The sequence below is a fragment of the Monodon monoceros genome, unplaced genomic scaffold, assembly GCF_005190385.1.
Source record: "Monodon monoceros isolate NGI ecotype Baffin Bay Population unplaced genomic scaffold, NGI_Narwhal_1 Super_Scaffold_13, whole genome shotgun sequence".
Classification (NCBI taxonomy): Eukaryota; Metazoa; Chordata; class Mammalia; order Artiodactyla; family Monodontidae; genus Monodon; species Monodon monoceros.
The window spans coordinates 64,777,164-64,795,579 of NW_021703769.1; the positions used below are offsets into that span (position 1 = coordinate 64,777,164).

At 43.6% G+C, this 18,416-nt stretch overlaps 2 protein-coding genes across 2 annotated transcripts in view; one reads left to right on the forward strand and one right to left on the reverse strand.

Moving 5' to 3' along the window:
- ANKS4B (ankyrin repeat and sterile alpha motif domain containing 4B) overlaps positions 1-18,416 on the forward strand; it is a 62,102-nt gene that overhangs the window by 18,248 nt on the left and 25,438 nt on the right. The window lies entirely within an intron of this gene.
- ZP2 (zona pellucida glycoprotein 2) lies at positions 6,959-18,134 on the reverse strand. The gene is made up of 18 exons (XM_029219765.1): positions 18,073-18,134; positions 17,899-17,987; positions 16,965-17,048; positions 16,465-16,559; positions 14,767-14,919; positions 13,980-14,021; positions 13,663-13,827; positions 12,797-12,893; positions 12,527-12,708; positions 11,697-11,823; positions 10,668-10,855; positions 10,496-10,587; positions 10,271-10,395; positions 9,923-10,112; positions 8,634-8,769; positions 8,461-8,557; positions 7,964-8,047; positions 6,959-7,104 (listed from the first exon to the last, which is right to left on the reverse strand). Exons 1-18 carry the CDS (start codon positions 18,132-18,134, stop codon positions 6,959-6,961), a joined length of 2,154 nt encoding a protein of 717 aa, XP_029075598.1.

Here is an 18,416-nt window from a genome sequence, read left to right on the forward strand (position 1 = left end):
CTCAAGCAACAAAATACAAAGAAACTGTATGGAACTAAAAATAACTGCGTGATAATTTGGGGCAAATTCTGGACAAAAGATACAAAGAGACCAAAAAAACCCAACTGCCAATTTTGAAGAGCCCAGAGCAAAAACTGGGTGTGGGGAGCAAAAGCAGGGTACGGAGCATGCCCCCTGCACCCAACACCACCTAAGGGGTGGGCAAACCACCTAAGCCACGCCTCCAGCTTGACCCCTGGCCACACCCCTACCCTCACCCCATGTAAGGAATAAGCTCAACCCCCTCAGGGAGCGGGCAATCAAGGGGAAGTGTTGTTTGTTCTCGCTCCCCTCTGCTGCAGCAGGGTCCCCAGTAAAGCCTTGCCTGAGTTTCTTGTCTTGCCTCCAGTCAACGTCTATCGGTTGGGGGAGTCCAAGAACCCTGGTGGGTGTCAGGCTGAGGCGGGGCTGGCGCTGGCCGGGTCTGCACCAGAGCAGCTGGTTACACTAGCGGCTTCAGGGACACATACACCTTCACGTTTGTGCAATGTTTCAGGGTTTCAAAGAGCTTTCACATATGTTATCATCTCTGACCTTTCGTAAGAGTCCTGAGAGGTCCTCCTCTTCTCATTTCCATGCCTTACTAGTCAACTGGCAGCAGGAGAAACTGGGTGAACAAGCAAGTCATTTTCTGAAGGTCTCAGAGTTAGCTAGTGATTAAGCCAGGGACCCACCATCACCTGGCCCACTCAGGTGCCCTTCCTCTGCTCCCTGCTTTTTGCTAAAGCAGAAGTGGCAAGGGTGAGACATCAGGAAGGCAGACTACTCGGTAATTGGGAATCAGAGAGCCATCTGAGCTAGAGAGGGCATGGGCCTCTCTGCTCGGGCAGTAGACATTGATCGGCTTCCCAAAACTGCAGAGAAGACTCAAGCCCCATACATATGCTCTAGTAGTCCTTATGGCCCTATTTAGGAGCTTCAAGTCCCATTTGGAAACCTTAAAGAACCAGCAGAGGGAAATGGAACAGAAGTGTTTCCTAAAGAAAATGTTTCCTAAAGCCAGTAGAGGGCACTCACATCAGGTGATCTGAAGGTGACTCAACTGAGAGCTGGAAGAAGCTTTAGACTGTGCTTATTATTTATTTATTTATTTATTTATTTTTGTGGTATGCGGGCCTCTCCCTGCCGTGGCCTCTCCCATTGCGGAGCACAGGCTCCGGACGCGCAAGCTCAGCGGCCATGGCTCACGGGCCCAGCCGCTCCACTGCATGTGGGATCTTCCCGGACCGGGGCACGAACCCACGTCCCCTGCATCGGCAGGCGGACTCTCAACCACTGCACCACCAGGGAAGCCTTAGACTGTGCCTCTTAAACGTTAATGTGCATGTGTACAAGGGGTTAAAAGGCAGATTCTGAGTCTGTAGGTCTGGAGCAGGACCTGAGCTTCTACATGGCTCACCAGCTCCTGTTGAAGCTGTTACTGAACTAGTTTTGTTTGCCCGACCAGCGCTGAGACGCTGAGGTTTACAGCAGAGAAAGGGTTTATTCACAAGGCAGCCAAGCGAGGAGACAGGAGACTAGGTCTCAGGTTCTGCCTCCTCAAAGGCAAGAGGCTTGGGATATTTGTGGGTGGAGAGTATAGGGTGGTCGAAGGTCCAGGGGAAGGTGATTGGAGTCAGGAATAAGGTGAGGTAATCAGTGATCTGCACAAGCATGTCTGAGTTACATGCTTCTTCATGGGACACATGCTTAGAAAATGGTGGCAGTAGCATGATCTGACGGTGGAGTTTTTGGCCCTCTGACGTCAAAAAGTCACCCATGAGACACTTGTGCAGGCCCAGCTGAATGGTTGGTGGTCTCAACCGGTTTGAGCTGGGTAAGACTAGCTCCATGTTCCTTAAAAACAACTTAAGCAAACATTACTCTCAGAGGTGTTTTCTATAACGGGCTGTTAAAGGAGTCTTGATATAGTCCAAGTTACATGAAGTTTGGAGGGTATGCAATTTGCAAAAGAAAGTAAGCTTGGTCAGTGAAGGCAGTTTAAAGGATATTATTTATTAAGCACCTTATAGTCTAAGGGAATCTAACTGATGACTGCCCTCGGTTTCAAAGCCTTCCACTGACCACACCCTGAGTGGCAAGGTAATAGATGCTTTCTCCAGTCTTCTTCTACAGCTGGTACACCTGAGGCCCAGAGAGGAAGTGCACACTGTAAGTCTGCAGTGCCAGGGATAGAACCCATGTCTCCTGCATCCAATTCTTGCTTTATGACATCTTCCCTGCTCCTTTGACCCTGGAACAGAATTAAGGCAGGAGGATTCATCTCTAAGTAAGGGTGAGAAGTAAGTGACTATACCGTTTGCTTTGAATCAAGCTTCTTTGCATTGCATTTTTGGTCAAATCACTTCCCTCACAGAAGTATCAGTGGGAGTTCAAAGATGAACAGAATCAGACTCTGGACCTCTTGAGCCTTGAGGGAGCCAAAGCAAAATAAATCTGTTAACAAAAGGTTTTCTTATTTTTTTGGTTTATACAAATTTGGCTGTTAACCCAAAGAAAAGCTTACATATAACTTGGTGTGTTCTTATAGATGCAAATTATAGTCATAAACTTTATTCTAAAAATAAGGGTTCTTTAAGCCTGAATGATTTGGAATGCTTTTACCTACAGGAAACAAAGTGCCTCCCTTAAAAAATAAGAACTCTTAGCATCTCACTAAACATGAAATCCAGATACAAGTGGTTCTAGGGTTGATTTAGGAAACACAGTGATGTAATCAGGGATCTAGGCTTTCTGTGTCATTACTCCACCATTCTCAGAGAGCATCTTTAGATTTGTTTCCTCACGGTCACAAGAAAGCTGGCACAGCTCAAGGAATCACAATTCACACAACCACAGCCAAAGACAGGGAGAAAAGGGGCTAGCCTTATATACCTTTTTTTTGAAATGAGGAAAAAGACAGAAACCCCCTCCCAGTTTCTCCCTTAAATCTCATTGAACAGAACAGTATCATGTACCTGCCACTACATAAATATCTGAAAGGGGAATTGAGGCTTTATCTTGATTATTTAGCCCAATCAGGATACTAGGGGCATGCTATGTCATTCCTGAACAAAGTCAAGTGTCGACTGAAAAAAAATGCTCAAGCCAGAAGTTGAGAATTATGTTTTATTCAAGGACATTACTGAGGACTTTAGCTCAGAAACAGCCTTTCAGATAGCTCTGAGGAACTGTTGCAAAGAGCTAAGGGAGGAGTCTGGACTTATAGGAGATTTGCTGAAAACAAACGTCGTGGTCAAACATCAAAATATTGCTAATCGCAAGAAACAGACATCTGGAGTTAATGATTTTAGTGCTTTTCTGTGTATGTGTAGATGCAAGAGTCTGGGCTCTTTGAAATTATTCCTTTGATATGCGTCTTAACTATCCAGGGCCAGTATCTTGTTTTTTTCCATCCTGAATTCCCCTCAGGGTGCACCTTGGGGGCAGCTGCAGTGGCTGAGGGCTTGAGGGCAGGCAACATTCTTTGTCCACACAGCCTTTGCGTTTGTCTAGTGCAGTGATTCTTATCCAGGGTACATGTCAGAATCGTCTGAGGAGCTTGTGTTCAGTTTCCTCTCCCTGCTGTAACAAATTACCACAAGCTTAGTGGCTTAAAAATAACACAGATTTACTGTCCTACAAATCTGGAGGTCTCTTACAGTTTCACTGGGCTGACGTCAAGGTGTCAGTGGGGCTGCTTCCTTCTGGAGGCTCTGGGGGAATTGTTTGCTTGACTTTTTCAGCTTCTTGTGTCCGCCTGTGTTCCTTGGCTGGAGCCCTTTCCTCCACCTTCAAAGTGCATCAGTCTCTATCTCCATCATCATATCGCCTTCTCCTCTCTGTAGGTGAATCTCATTCTGTCTCCCTTGTATAAGGATGCTTGTGATTACATTCAGGCCCACCTGGATAATCCAGATAATTTCTTGGTCCAAGATCCTTAGATTAATCATGTGTGCAAAGTCCCTTTTGCCATGAAATGTAACAGTCACAGGTTCCTGGGATGAGGACATAGATATTTGGGGGCCATTATTCAGCCTCCCACAGAGCCTAAACATGCTTAGACCCCACTCCTTAAAGATTCTAGTTCAGTAGGTGACGTCAGGGCATCTATATTTTACAAAATATGTGCGTGATCAAGAACTTCTCATCTGTCACAGAATCTTATTCAACCTTCAGTTATTGTTTATAGTATTATGAGGTTTTATCTAGGTGGCTCCAATGCAAATACACTAATACGTTGACTATCTCATTGAACCCTTGCATGCTTCCAAAATTGGTTTTATTCACATTTTCCAGATGTGGAAATAGGCTTGGAAATTGTTCCATCTGCCCCAGGTCACACAGTAAGGAAGACAGATCCAGAACCCAAGCCCAGCTCTTGTTCTAGAGCTGTACACATTCCATAAAACAGCTTGAAGCAGCAGAACAGGGCAGGGAAGAGAAGTTCAGTATTAAAGGGGGCTTCCCAAGGCACACAAGTCTGCTCCCAGCCCCTGTAAACTGCACCAACAGAACTGTCCAGTAGAATATTAGAATCCCAAATGCCTTTCGTCTACCTCCTGCCACCTGAGTTACAATTACCGCCCATCCCTACCTGGTGAGGGAGATTGCAAACACAAGTTTGGATGAAGGAGCAGCTTCTTGGGATTTGAGCTCCCTCTCTGCCCACACAGCTCCTCTCCGCTTATTAGGCTGCCTCCCCCCATGTACAGTAGGATAGGTACCTTCAGAAGATGAGAACACGACTTTAAACAACTGCTCATTATATTTGTTCTAGGATACCATGGCAACTAGTGTTCGTTCCAGCAGCTGCTCCACAGCCAGCTTGGCTTTCCTCTCTCAAATTTCTGCCTCAACATTTGCAAACGCATCAGAACCAACCTGCCATGCGGCAGCCTTGGGGCCCAAGTCACTCTGATCCTGGCTTGTGACTCTACACAAATAGACCAGATTGGGGATGAGAGGCTCCACCTCTATAACCAAGATACTCTGATACCTTAGACAAGCTTGCTAGGGCTCAAGTTGCTCATCTGTAAAATGTGCATTTCTAGCAAAGTGTTTTTCAACTTGTGGGTAATGACTCATTAGAGGGTATATTAGTTTTCTGTTTCCACCGTAACAAATTAATACAAGCTAAATGGTTTGAAACAAGTTATTTTATATCTCTGGAATTCACAAGTCCAAACTGGGGCAGCAGAGCTGTGTTTTTCTGGAGGCTCTAGGGGAGAATCCATTTCTTTGCCATTACCAGCTATTATAGGCTGCCCACATTCCTTGGCTTGTGGACAATATCACTCTGACTTCTGCTTCCACTGGGACATCTTTTCTGACTCTCCTATTTCATAGGGAGCCTTATAATTGGGCCCATTTGGATAATCTTCCCATGTCAAGACCTTTAACCACATCTGCAAAGTCCATTTGGGGCCATGACTAGGTAACAATATTCAGTTTTTGGTGATTAGGATGTGGCCATGTTGGGGGTGGTCATTATTCAGCCTACCACATGAGATCAGGGAGCCATGTAAGTGGCCAACAGTTTTTTAAATGCTGTTTTAAGAAGTGCATGCAGCAATGCAATATTTCTGATTCTAATATGTAACGCTAATATGACGTAGTCACAGAAAAAGTTTGAATCCAAGACCATTTGTTTTATCAGTGACAGATTAATGCCTTATTCTCTTATAAAGAAATGTCTAAAGAATAGCCTTGATGAGAACCTGAAATTTTGGCCCTTATTACTATAGGAAGACCAGACCTTTTATACAATATGAATGCAGCTGTTTCCTTCCCCATACCAGGGTTGAGTTTTACCATATAACTCTTAAAAGGATTTAGAATCAAAGGTTGTGTTGAAGAAAAGGCAGAAGGATTCATTATTAAAGACCTACAGTATCATAAGATGACCAAGTATATATAATATTCTTTCAAGGTTTTGAAAAACCCAGGAGTATAACAACTCATAATTGAGGGGTGAAGTCCAAACACTAAAGATGTTCATATTTCTATTCACCTCCACCATGTACAGAGATTTAGAAGCTTTACAACTTTTTTCATAGCAAAACTTCTTGTTTAGATCCAGACTTTTTCTAGTTGAAGTATACAAGTTAATGTCTATATTAGGTATCTTGAATGTGGTCTGTTAGAGCTACAGTGTGAGGCAGACTAGTCATTTTGACATAATTACAGCCTAGTTAAGATGGGGCAGCCTCAGGAAGAAGATGGAGCAGCCTCAGGAGGAGGTAATAATTGAGCGCTGGGTAATGGGAAAGCAGCTCTCCAGGCTCAACTAAGAGGCTCGTGTCCAGCTGTGTAGTCTTAATGAGACCAGGAATGTTGTAATTGCACTTAATGAAGCTAGAATCTTTTATTATTCCTTTCCCTCCCCCAGAAGAGATTGCTGGCCTTTAATTGGAATGGGAGTACACGGGAGAATAAATCCCTTAAGTTCTCAGGGAAAGTTTTCTACTCACTGGAAAGACTAATTTGAATTAGGAAATATTACTTAAGTATGATACTAGATTACTTCCTTGGGAATACCTGGCTTCCCTTCCTCTGTAGAGAAGGGAAGTTATGCCAAGGATTAGGGGTGACTTCTTGCCCTCCTCATCTTGTATATATGAATGGAGGGGGTAAAAGGCATTAAAGTCACCTAAATGCACCCCTAGAGGTGGGCTGTCACCAAGCCCTATTAGTGATTGAATTCTCTGGCACTGCCAGTTTTGGGGATGGAGTTCAGAAAAAGCTGAGTGACAGGAAGCACTTAAGTCAGAAATATCCGTATTCATGTCCACACAGAACAAGCCCTGCCCAGAGGATTGTGGAAAGGTACTATATTCTCTAAAGAAGAATGATTGCAAGAAACAGTCCTTGAATTCCATCAAAATTTAATAAGAAAGAAGCAAGAGGCTTATGTTGACCACTTTGTTGGAATATCCAGTTAGTGGCTTAGCGTTATGGTTCTTTTCTTGTGCAGGTAGCTGATAAGGCTTAGAATTGCCACAATGCCTGCTAAGGCAACCACAGCAACCATAGTTTGAAAAGCAACATATCCAGCAGTCTCATGCCCTTTAGAGTCCACAGCGTCTGGAAAGGAAGCAGACATTCAAGTCTTAAGATCATTGAAACGAAGTGTCAGTTGAAGCTGAAGTTTTACACATTAAAGCTCCCCAGAGAAGGAAGTGAAATGGAGCTTCAAAGAGCTCATTTGGGAAGCTTGCAACAGGGTATAGTCTTATCCCTCAAGCCAACCTCCTCCTCTCCCTTCTCCACTCGCACAGCTGTTCCCACTTCCTACTTGCTTTCACTCAGATCAGATGGGCTGACACCTGGAAAGGACCTTACACTCCCAGCTCGTTGTTTAACATTCTGGCACTAACAGATATGATTAGTTGTCCCAAGTGCATGATTTCTTGCAGCTTATTAGCTAGGGATTTGAGAGCTTAATTTCAAGTTCTAGGCCTAAAATTAAGACTATCTGGGCTGAAGATATAATTAACAGTAACATAATCCAGTAAAGACTTAAGTTTAATAGTAGCAAGCACATGTCTTCTGACCTGTTAGTCCTATATTTTTTTTTTTTTAGAAACATAGTCTGAAGTTCTTGTATAGTAGGCCAAGATTTGAGGACCAAGATTTGAGGATTCTAATGTGGCATTAGTGACAAAACTGGAATCCTTTAGTTACAGTGAGAGGTCTCTGTACAGATATAAGATGGCTTAAACAAGTAAAAAACGTTACAGAACAGTAGGTAGAGTATATGATTCCACTTGTGTTCGATGGGGATTTTTGGAAGGGCACACAAGAGACTTAACAGAACCTATTGCTGGGAAGAGACTCCTTCTCTTCTTGTCTACTCAGGAGCATGTGTTATCTATGCACAGTTAAATTTGACATAAAACCAAGAACTTGAGTCCAAGAAGTACCCAAGGCTTTAAATCCATACCTCTGAGTGAAGAGCTGTCTGACAGCAGGAGGATGGGACCCGGGAGGCTCACTATCATTTTCTCTTCCTCAGTGGCTCCTGTGGCTGGAAACAAATAGTTTGACCTCTGGGATAATGAGTAGTGGTAAGAAGTGTGCTGAGGGATTACCTAGAGCAGTTCCCCATGGAGCCCCTGCTCTAGGTGGTTTTGCCTGCCTTCACAGGAGAGGGCATACACCTTACTGTAAAAGCAGGATGAACTATCAAAGAATATCGGAAGACAAAGTTCAGAGTCCACCTAGACTCAGGAAGAGTAACTTTAAAGTCTACAGAAGATCAGGCTACAGCTCATGTGCAAAAAAAAAACGTGTCCCTAGGACTGATGGAGAACCTGTCTATCTCAGACTCGGGTTTCTTGTGCTCTTGGGACTAGGTGAAGACCAAGGGCACTCGTTCTTAAATTCTGAAAGGTTGAGGCTTGCTGTAAACTCACATTAATGAGGACTTGAAATTTTTACCTCGCCTGCTTCTGGATGACACAAGGCAAGTCACAGAACACAGAGGGAAGTCAGGAGAGAGTTGATTGCAGATTGAGGCACTGCAGTGGAAGTAGACCTGGAGATGGAACAAGAGTTGAGTAAAACTGATGCCTCACATTCGACCTGTCCCAGGTGACTTGTTAATCACTTACCAAGTGAGAGAACGCTTGGGCCTCTGACACAAAGGCAAAGGTCTTCACATCAAACCTCTGATAGTGACTAGGATAGGTCACAGAGGAGCCAACCGGATGGAAGGTGGTTCTGTGGTTGTCCAGGTTGTATTCACAGCTGGAAGGTACATTTCAGGGAGGGACATCAGCTGAATTCACCCCAGAGTCTAACTCAGCATTTGCTCCAATTCAGTCACACGTAACACCTTCTACCTGTACCTTTTTTTTTTTTTAATATACCTCTGATTTGGCCTATCCAACAATATTCATGGAGTTATAAGTTGTTCATGCTAGTTTTTCTTCTACTATGTGTTAATACAATTTCAGTACCAATTTGTTTGCCAGATAAATTCATCAAGAATTATGTAACTCTTCAGATGACACTGGCTTAATTCTTATTAGTCTGAGTATCTTTTTTGTCCCAGGCATTTAGTATATGTTGCTGAAAAAACAAGGTGGAGAACTCCTGCCATTTTATATCTTAGATGCTAGCAGAGTATAGTAGCTATAAATTAGTATGTTAGGTAGCATGTAAGTACTAACAAAAGAAGAGTTAGACCAGGGTAAGGGTGCAGGAGGGTCAGGGTAGGCTTCAAGGAGAAGTGGACACTCGAGCAAGCCTTTAATGGGGTGAAGGAATGAGCTGCATGAATGTGCTGGCTACCATGATCGTGGAGCAGGAGTGCACCTGGAGGATACAAGCTTAACAGATTACAATAGATTCAAAGAAAGATAAGGTGCAGTTCTATCTAGGTGCCAGCAGAGCCAAGAGGATAAACACCAACATACAAGTGGGTAGCCACAACTTCAGAGCACTGTGATATTCAGATCTAGAGTCAGATGGGCATTCATGTTCTACCATTTACTAAATATTACTTTGGCCTAGTTATTTAAGTAGCAAGTTTGGGTTTCTTTATGAAGTGAGGTGGCTAGTGTCTCTCATAGAGTGATGAGGTTCAAGTAATGCATCTGGAGCACATAGCACCATGTTTCGCCTATGGTAGGTATTCAATAAATGGATAGGAACTAGAAATCTCTTCTCTCCAGATATTGACATATTAAAGCCAGATTTCCTTGGGAAGGATCTTATGCTTTTAGATTCAAGGGTAATAGGAAAGCATGAGTCACCTTATTTGACCAAGGACTGGTTGCTAAGAAACAAGAACAAAAATCAGGGCCTTTGACATAGTGCTCCTCTCAAGCCCAAGATCATTTTATTCTTTTTACTGGCAGTTTGATTAGCTGGGCTACCTTATATGGAGAATACATACCCATCCACGACAATATTCCACTGAGGGAGAGAGGCTGGGTCCATGGTGGATGTTGCCCAGCAGTCATCTAAGACCAGCTTGATGTTGGGGTCAGTCCTGTTTATGACTCTCACTTCTAGGTAAATTGGTTGGCGGAGGTATCTCACCACAGGGTACTCCTTCTCCCCATATGGTTGCAGGTAGGAGTTATCTGAAATGGAGGAGAAGCCCCTCTGGTACTCAAGTAGTTGATGGTCACAACAGAAGCTTAAGCATCGCTACTACTCTAGTCTGGTGGCATCAAAGTTCATTTTAGGGAAGAGTTCCCTGAAAGTATTTAAGCAGATTTTTTAGGTTATAATGTCTCACCTGGGTAGGTTTGCAGGGTCAAAGCAAGTGGACCCGGCTTCACTGAGGCCATTGGAGGAGGAAGGCTTTCAACACTGGTATTTATTAGCATGTTACTGCTGCTGTAATAGCACCTCACCGTCATTCTGTAAGAGTGGGTGGGTGGAGTTGTTAAGAATTTTAGATTAAAAAACTGCTTGAGTTTAAGCTGGGGCTGAAAAAGTCAAATAGCAATTGCGTTCACACCTGAACTCACTATCTCTGGAAACTGTGCTTGGAGGAAGATCTGCCCAGGAAGCATGGATTTCATTTTCATAGATGACTTTGTCATTCTTGAACTTAGAGTAAGGTTAGAGAAAGTGGTTAATTAGTTATCTCAAAAGTAAGTCTTAACCTCTTGCTATGGGCCAGTACTAACCTTATGTCTTGTTCCACATCCATTCAGGGGTATGTGAAACTGCACCAGCCCCCAAGATGGAGCTTTAAAGATTGGCTGGCAGGATGAGTCTCCCACCCTGAGGGTATCCAAGTTGAGAGCCGGTTTTGTCTGATGGCTGTAGACCTCAATGTCCATAAACCCATCCTGAGTACATAGCTCCCCTGAAACTAGATAGTGGTGAGAGTTAAAAAAAAAAAAAAAAATCTGTCTGCCATGTGACTATTGTCATCTACCAATTTGAAGTGTGATGGAAGTTTGAAGTTTTATCAGGAGGCAACAGAATTTGTCTTAAGTCTTTGTTTGGGAAAATACCTTGATAAGCAGCTTGAGTTACGAGGGAAGACCCTTAAGGTGCCAAGACAAGAGTGAGGCTGCTCTGTATGAGCAGAAGGATTTTTCATCCAAAGGAAGAGGCAACAGGAGACGTGGGAAGAAGCACCAGGTGAGGTAAGAGACCCATGAGAAAAACCTGATGAGGCTTAAAGTGCCGTCCCTTGTGTCATAATGTCCCTCCTTTCAAGGCTCACAAATCTTGGTGGTTTAAGGGGAAGTTGAAGAAGCAACTAATTTGTCCTATTTGGCTTTGACCTGATACAGGTCAGCGAATAAAAGGAGCAAACGGGCAGAAGCAATACTACACAAGAGGAAAGACCTACTTCCATATTCTTTGAGGGATTTTTCAGGAGTTTGGGGAAATACTTGTAGTCCCTGTAGTTTCAGGTTTGAAGCAATCTTATTTAGATGGTAGGCTTAGGCTCCTAACATGAAGTATATCCAGGTTACTTAAAAACATGAAACAGCTGTGAAACCTACCTGTATGTGTATCTTAGAAGTGTTATCTTTCTTAGATCCCTATCACAGCAGCTTAGACTGACATTTCTGGTCTGACCAGCCTTTCATTTCCTCAAAGTATAAACAATGCAGAGTCTGAACTTCTATACACTTTCCCACATGCAAGAGCTAAGAGAGAAAGAATGTAGGAAACCGTTTAAGAAAAATGGTCTTTACCGATGGAAACTGTTGACTCACAGAGACACTCCGGATAAATCACCATGGATACCATCTCCAGCTGAATGTAAAAGGTCAGCTTGAGTGACGATAAATAGAACTGATAGGGTAGGCATTTTTCAGAGAACTGAAATGAAAGAATGTCATTTAGCAACCACAGCCTGTTGGGACCCAGAGCAGTCCAAGGAGGTTGGAAGGAAGTACACTGAAACCTTCAAGGCACACTCCAGACTTATTATGGTTTCCCTTTAAGCCAGAACAAGAGACCCTATCACTTCTCCAGATCAGGATCCTTCCCTAGGAAGGAAATTTATTTCTTTAAGCTCATGCCCTCCAGTACCCAGTACTGTATGCTGTTTGTACTAGACACTGGAATTTGATCTGTTAATTCAACCTCTAAAGAGCTGCCAACCCAGGAGTTATAAAATGTCATCGCAAAGTACACACCAACATAAAATTATTCTTTGTTGTCCCTGGCAATTGCCTCAGTCAAGACTGGCCTCAGTGAGGACAGCTGGGGACACTTGTTTGGCTCAAGCTGTCCTGTTTTAATAGGGCATGAGAGGTTCATCATTAGGAGCTTGATAGCAGTTTGTACTATTCAGTGAACTAAGAAACTTAGGAAAACTTCCATTGCAGGAGGCTTGGTGTTTGAGAGTTACTTGAGAATTCACTTATGCAAGGTGTTCAAATGAGGCCTTCCAAATTTTGAATTTTTTACACCGGCAATTAGAATTTATGGACAAGTCAGCAGCTGTATCAGGGTAGCCTAAAACGCTATGCTTCAAGTCGGGCTTCCATAAAGCTCAGTGACTGACAATGGAACGTACTTTTGTTTTGAGAAGAGTTTTGCTGAAATGCAACCTCAAGCCATTTGTTGTTTCCACATCAACCCCACTGCTGTGCAGCTGGCTCACAGCAATGCTCCTATTTTCAAAGCTCATGGATTTTAACTTCCCAGGAAACTCTGGTATGGTGAGAGTCATGTGTGTGGCATTACAAGTCACAGGATCTAGAAGGAATGACAGTATGATCAGTTTTGATTAAGCCCCTAGAACAACGTCTTCCACAACTGGAGTTGTCCCTTCCTAGGCACTTACCTGACACACAAATGAGTCGTGATGATAAGACGATCGTCTGCCCAGGAGATACATGCGTAAGCTTCAGAGGCACCATGTAGAGGTGGCTGTTACCTTGCTGAGGAGAGGCATTTTCAGAGACATTGGTTTACCTGAATTACTTGAATTTCTAACCAATGCTGGAATAGTCAGGGCAAACATACTCAACTATTGGGCACTGTCTTGGCCCAAGTAGAGTTCAGGCATTTTGTCCCAATTGTTCTGCAGGTGCTCTAGTTTTAAGATCTTGTACTTCATAACATCTGGCAAAGTAGTGTCTACTGATATGACCTGTAGCTGATCATTTCTAAGCAGATATGAGCTCTTGTTTTATGACTATCTTATGGTATCAGCATTCAGAGAGAATGTTTAAGATTCAGCATATGCTCGGTGTATATAACAGGACTGTTAACATGGCTGACATTTGAGCACATAGGTGCCAAGACCTGTTCTAAGTATTTTGGCACATTAACTGATTGAATGTAGTGTCATGATTGTTGGTCCCCAAAGTGCCGGTACCTACTGTAAACACAATACAGGGCAATGATAAAACAGAACACCTTAATTCGTAAAAGAATTTAGTAGCACCCTAGCTCCATATTATGTAGTTAATTTAGATCTATGGAGGAAGAGGGAGAACAGATTGAAGTAAGGACCATATCTCTCTTGTTCACCACTGTATCTCACCATTTTATCTTTAGTACCTAGTACAGTGGTTGGCACATGGTAAGCATTAAGATACCTGTTGAATGAGTTGTATTCTCAATGGAGGACATGGTTGAGATCATGCTTGGATTTAGAAATATTGGTTTGTGCCTGGATTGCGGTACAAAAAGATTCACACCTACCGAGTAGTGAGTCACTCCAGTGGCATGGAATGACACTTGGACGCTTATCTTCTGGTTGTCAATCAGGAGATTATATCCTTGTGTCATAGCCTCCTGAAGGGTCAGAGTTTGGGCTCTTTCACCATCACCAACTGCAAAGGTCCATCCCATCTGAGGTTTGGTATCCTAAAGTCAAAAGTTTCATTTAGAGGGCTGGTGCTCACCTTAACCCCAAGACTATTGTCAATTTCATATTTTAACCAGGATGGAAGTTATGTCACCTTTAATATAGAACTAAAGGTTACTTAGGCTTGTAATTTAAAAAATAACTTTCATACCGCACTTTCATCAGCCATGCCAGGAAAAAAGTGAAAGGTAAACTGGAAGAAAAAAAAGATGATGTGAGGCTTTGATTTGGAGATTTCTGAAATCATGTTACCTGAGAGTATGTGGAAAACACCCAGAGCAACACCCAGAGCAACGCCTAGTTGTGGGATGTAGTAGAAGCACAGGCAGTCATGAATCCTAGCAGTGCCCTTAGACATCATTTCCTCTTTGAGCTTTTGATACCAAAAGGCAATTGGAAGACCTAAGCTCCCTTTCAGTTGTAAGCTGAGATACTAAGTCCTTAAATGTACAGCTTTTTACTATGTGCATAGAAATCAAATACTCTGTCAAGCCATGCAGTTCCATCACTGTTAATAAAGTATGATTATTTTTGTCCACTGTTGATGTTAGCTGTTAGACTATAAAGTCCACGAGTATGTGATTGGTCTGTTTTGCTCATTTGCTATATCCTAGTATCTGGCGTAGGGCCTGGCACATGATAAGTATCCAGTTGGTCAAGCTACCAACTTAATCCTTTTTATTGCTAGACATGATGTGCTGAGTGCTGTATCTGCCTTCTCAGTCAATTCTTAAAGCCATCCTATGAGGTATTGTTGTCCCCCACTTCAGACTTAGAAACAAAGTCTCAGTGTGGTTAAGAAATCAATCCAAAGCTACACAGCAAGTCAGTAGTAAAATACAGATTGCAGTCCCGATCTTGTTCTGAAGCCCAGCTCTGTCTAGACCACATTTCCCCCGCAGTAGCTGGGTGAGAAGCAGTCAGCCTGCTTCACTCACAGACATGAAATCCTTCAAGCAGACTGTGGATCCCAAATGCTGCTCATGGCTTTCTGCTTGCATAACTGGACAGCTGATGTCATACATGAAAGCCTCTTGTCTTAAAGCAGCATTGTCGTCCATGAGTTTGATGGTCATCTGATGCTGGCCAAGCTGTGTGAAAACGGCATAGTAAGGACAGAGTGCTAGTACCTCAGTGGGAAAGGGGATTCCAGAATACCATCTGACCCAGCTGATTGGTAAAACCCTTAACGTTGACAAAACCCCTAACGTTGGCAAAACCCTTAAATTATCAGTACCACAGGTTCTAGAAGGTCCCTCATTCCTGTACCAGGAGATTCTATAGCCTCTTTAGATATCCCAGGAAAGACTCATACATTGGCAGAGAATAATAGTTCCTTGAGTTTCAGCGCTCAGAGTCCAGTTTTTATTTTCTTTTTACATTCACCCTATATCTGAATATCAAGGTCCTGTTTGGTTTGGGGCCTGTACCAAGATATTCAAATACACTTATTGAGCACCTATGTAGCAGCCATTGTGCTGGGTGCTGGATGGAGCCATCTTTGCCCTTTCTCCTGGCCCAAGGAACTCACAGTCTAAAGCAGGAGTCAGCCAACAATTTTCTGTTAAGTGTTAGTAAATATATAGACTTTGTAGGCCACATACAAGTGCTAACATGTTTTAAAAACTCTTTAATAAAACAGAAAACATTCTTAGCTTGAGGACCATCACACACACAGATCATGGGCTGGATGTGGCCACCCACAGGTGATACTCTGTAGGCCTCTGGTCTAAAGGAATGCAACCCTAAGCTCCCTAAAGTTGGGAAAGGCCATTTCAGAAGGGAAAGTGTTAATTACTGGAGATCTTCACTATAGAATCAGACGAAGTAGACGGTTAAACTTGCAGACTTCTAGGATGCACCCCAGACCTATTAAGTCATCAACTAAATGAACTAATTCGGTACTTTCCAAGTTCCCTAAGTGATTGCACACTAAAACTTGGAAACGACTTAGGTTGCTTTTACTGCTGCTAATAACCCTGATTGGGCAGTACTATTGCTTAACAGTAGAAAATCTTATTGTTCAGCTTCTGCTGGCCTTCCAACACATGTTTTTACAGCCTAGAGGTACCAGCACTCTATTTGCCAGCCCCAAAATAGCCTTCCCTTTTCCATGGGGGTTACAGATCAAAATAGCTCATGTTTGATCATTTGTTGTGTCTAGATGCTATGCCAAGTCCTTCATCTGTATTATGTCATTAATCTTTAGACACCTTATGGAGAGATATCATAATCCATTTTCCAATGGGCAAGTAGAGGCTTAGAAAGATTAGCTAACTTACCCCAAATCACATCTAGATAGTGGCAGAGCCAGAAATCAAGCCCAAATCCTCAACTCCAGGGTCTCTCAACCTCAGCGTTGGCATTTGGGTTCTAACATGTCTGTTACTGAGGGCTCCTCTGGGCAATGGAGGCTATTTAGCAGTATCCTTGGCTTGTACCCACTAGACGGCCAGTAGCTGCCCTTTCCCGCCCCACCCCTCAACCACCTGTGATAACCAGAACTGTCTCCAAACATTGCAGGATGTTCTCTGGGATGACAAAAGAAATCACCCTGATTGAGAACTACTGCTCTACTCCAAAGCCTTAACTCCTAGGTTACTACTTCCCAAATCACTCCTCAAACAATTACTTACTACTCTTTTGGTACAGGTTTCATATGGGGCCTTCAGGGTGAGCTTTTCTGGGTCCAGAACATAAGTGCAGTTCAGCATTTCAAGACCAAGGGGATCTACAGAAGCAAGAGCAGTTTAGACAGGAGATGGCCAAGAAGTATATTTCAGTGACGTTGAGTCAACCAGAGGTACATAGCCAAGACTGCCAATCCATTTCTAGGGTACTTCAATCACTTCACCTTTTATTTTCCCACCTGAGTGATATAACCCAAGCTCTGGGAAATGCTGTGATTTGAAGATAGATGTTTCCTAGGGGATTCTGAGATAAGACAGATTTCCAAAGAAAGACAGGGTCTTCCACTCTCAGAGGCATCATGCAGTTCAGGGCCCCTGTGTCATCATGGGTTTTGGGTGCCAGTTGCTCCAGGGTTTGTGTGCTCTGCTCACCAGAAAATGGAGATGGCCTTGAGCCAAGGGCTTCTATTAAGTAAGACTAAGATGAGATAATACACATTACTTACCCACCACAGATGCGTGCTGTATCTTGTTGGCAAGAATGCTTTGAAACGCCACAATCATTCTATTTTCATAGCAAGTGACAGTACCTGAAGAGCAAAGGAAACACATGGGGCATCTTTGAACACAAGAGGCATGATTCCTACAGAAGTGTATTGAGGGAACTCTCCTCTCCAACAGACAACAGGGAAGATGCCAGTTGGGAGAGGCAAAGCTTGCCTACCACCCTTGAGGAAATTACAGATTGGTGGGCAAGATATTAACTACAATGCAAGATACCAAGAACTGTAGGGAAGCTATCAATTAGGTGCCTAGGGCTTTCTGAAGTACTCCAGGATAAGCCTGGATTCGGGTTAACACGCATGCATGCAGGAACCAGGCTGGAACCCTGATGGAGATGGGGATGGTAGGTCTGTGAAGAACTGGAGAAAAGTTTTGTCTAAGATTTTTCAATCTGAAGTTTAAAAAATGCCCTAAGTAAGCCCAAGGACACACTTTTTAAAGACTAACCAATCTGCCTATAACCTGACACTGTGCATCCTCTGGCTCAGATGAAAATTTTGAAAAACTCATTACAAGTGGAACGGCTCTGATTTTGTCTGTTATGTTGACGCTTTCCTTAAGCGTGAGCATGTGTTTGAAGACGACTGCTCCCAAAGATGGGGGCTTAGTGTGTGGTGTGCTACTCTTTGGATGCCGAAAAGCTTGAGGCAGTGAGGGAATAGAAGGTAGTACAGGTGTTTTTGCACACTCCTCCATTTAGCTGGTAGAGCAAGCTCTAGGTAAGCAATGGAAAAACTGTAGTGACTTGATCAAGGTTATAAAGGGAATGAGTGGAGATTGTCTAACCTATGTTTGTGTTTCCTGGCCATCTAGGCACCCTAGGTGCAATCTGTTCGAGAGATGCTTAAGAGCACTTCCCTCACCCAAGAGGCCTACCTGGGAAGGCAGGATCCACCAACTGATGAACACGTGTTGAGTTCACCGAAGTCAAAAGGGCGAAGAATAGAGGAAATGACCTGTAGGTGCTGGAGGGCATGGGGGAGAGAGTTAAAGAGGGACGAACTTCAGCAGACAAGGCCATTATGTCCTCTCCCTTCTGCCCCCAGTTACCTCCAGTCTGCACTGAACCAGCTTGAGGGTCTCCCACTGTCTCCTCTCTGCCTGCACGCCATGACCGAAGATACCACCAAATCAGCCAGGCAGAGCGGTGTGCTGCTCTGTGCTTTTATAGCAGGAAGCAGGCCATAATCCCGCCCTCTCCCCACTGGAGACACCTGAATCTTCTCCAGCCCTCCCAGCTGAGAGGAGGGGACTTGGGAAGGGAGAGCCTTCCTGGAAGGCCTGAAATAAGCAGAGTTCTGTGCTTTCTGACACTTGCCTTGCTGTTCTACCAGCTGCTCTGCGGGCCAGCCATGAAACCAGAGTTCCCTGAAACTGGCTCCAGGTGAATGAAT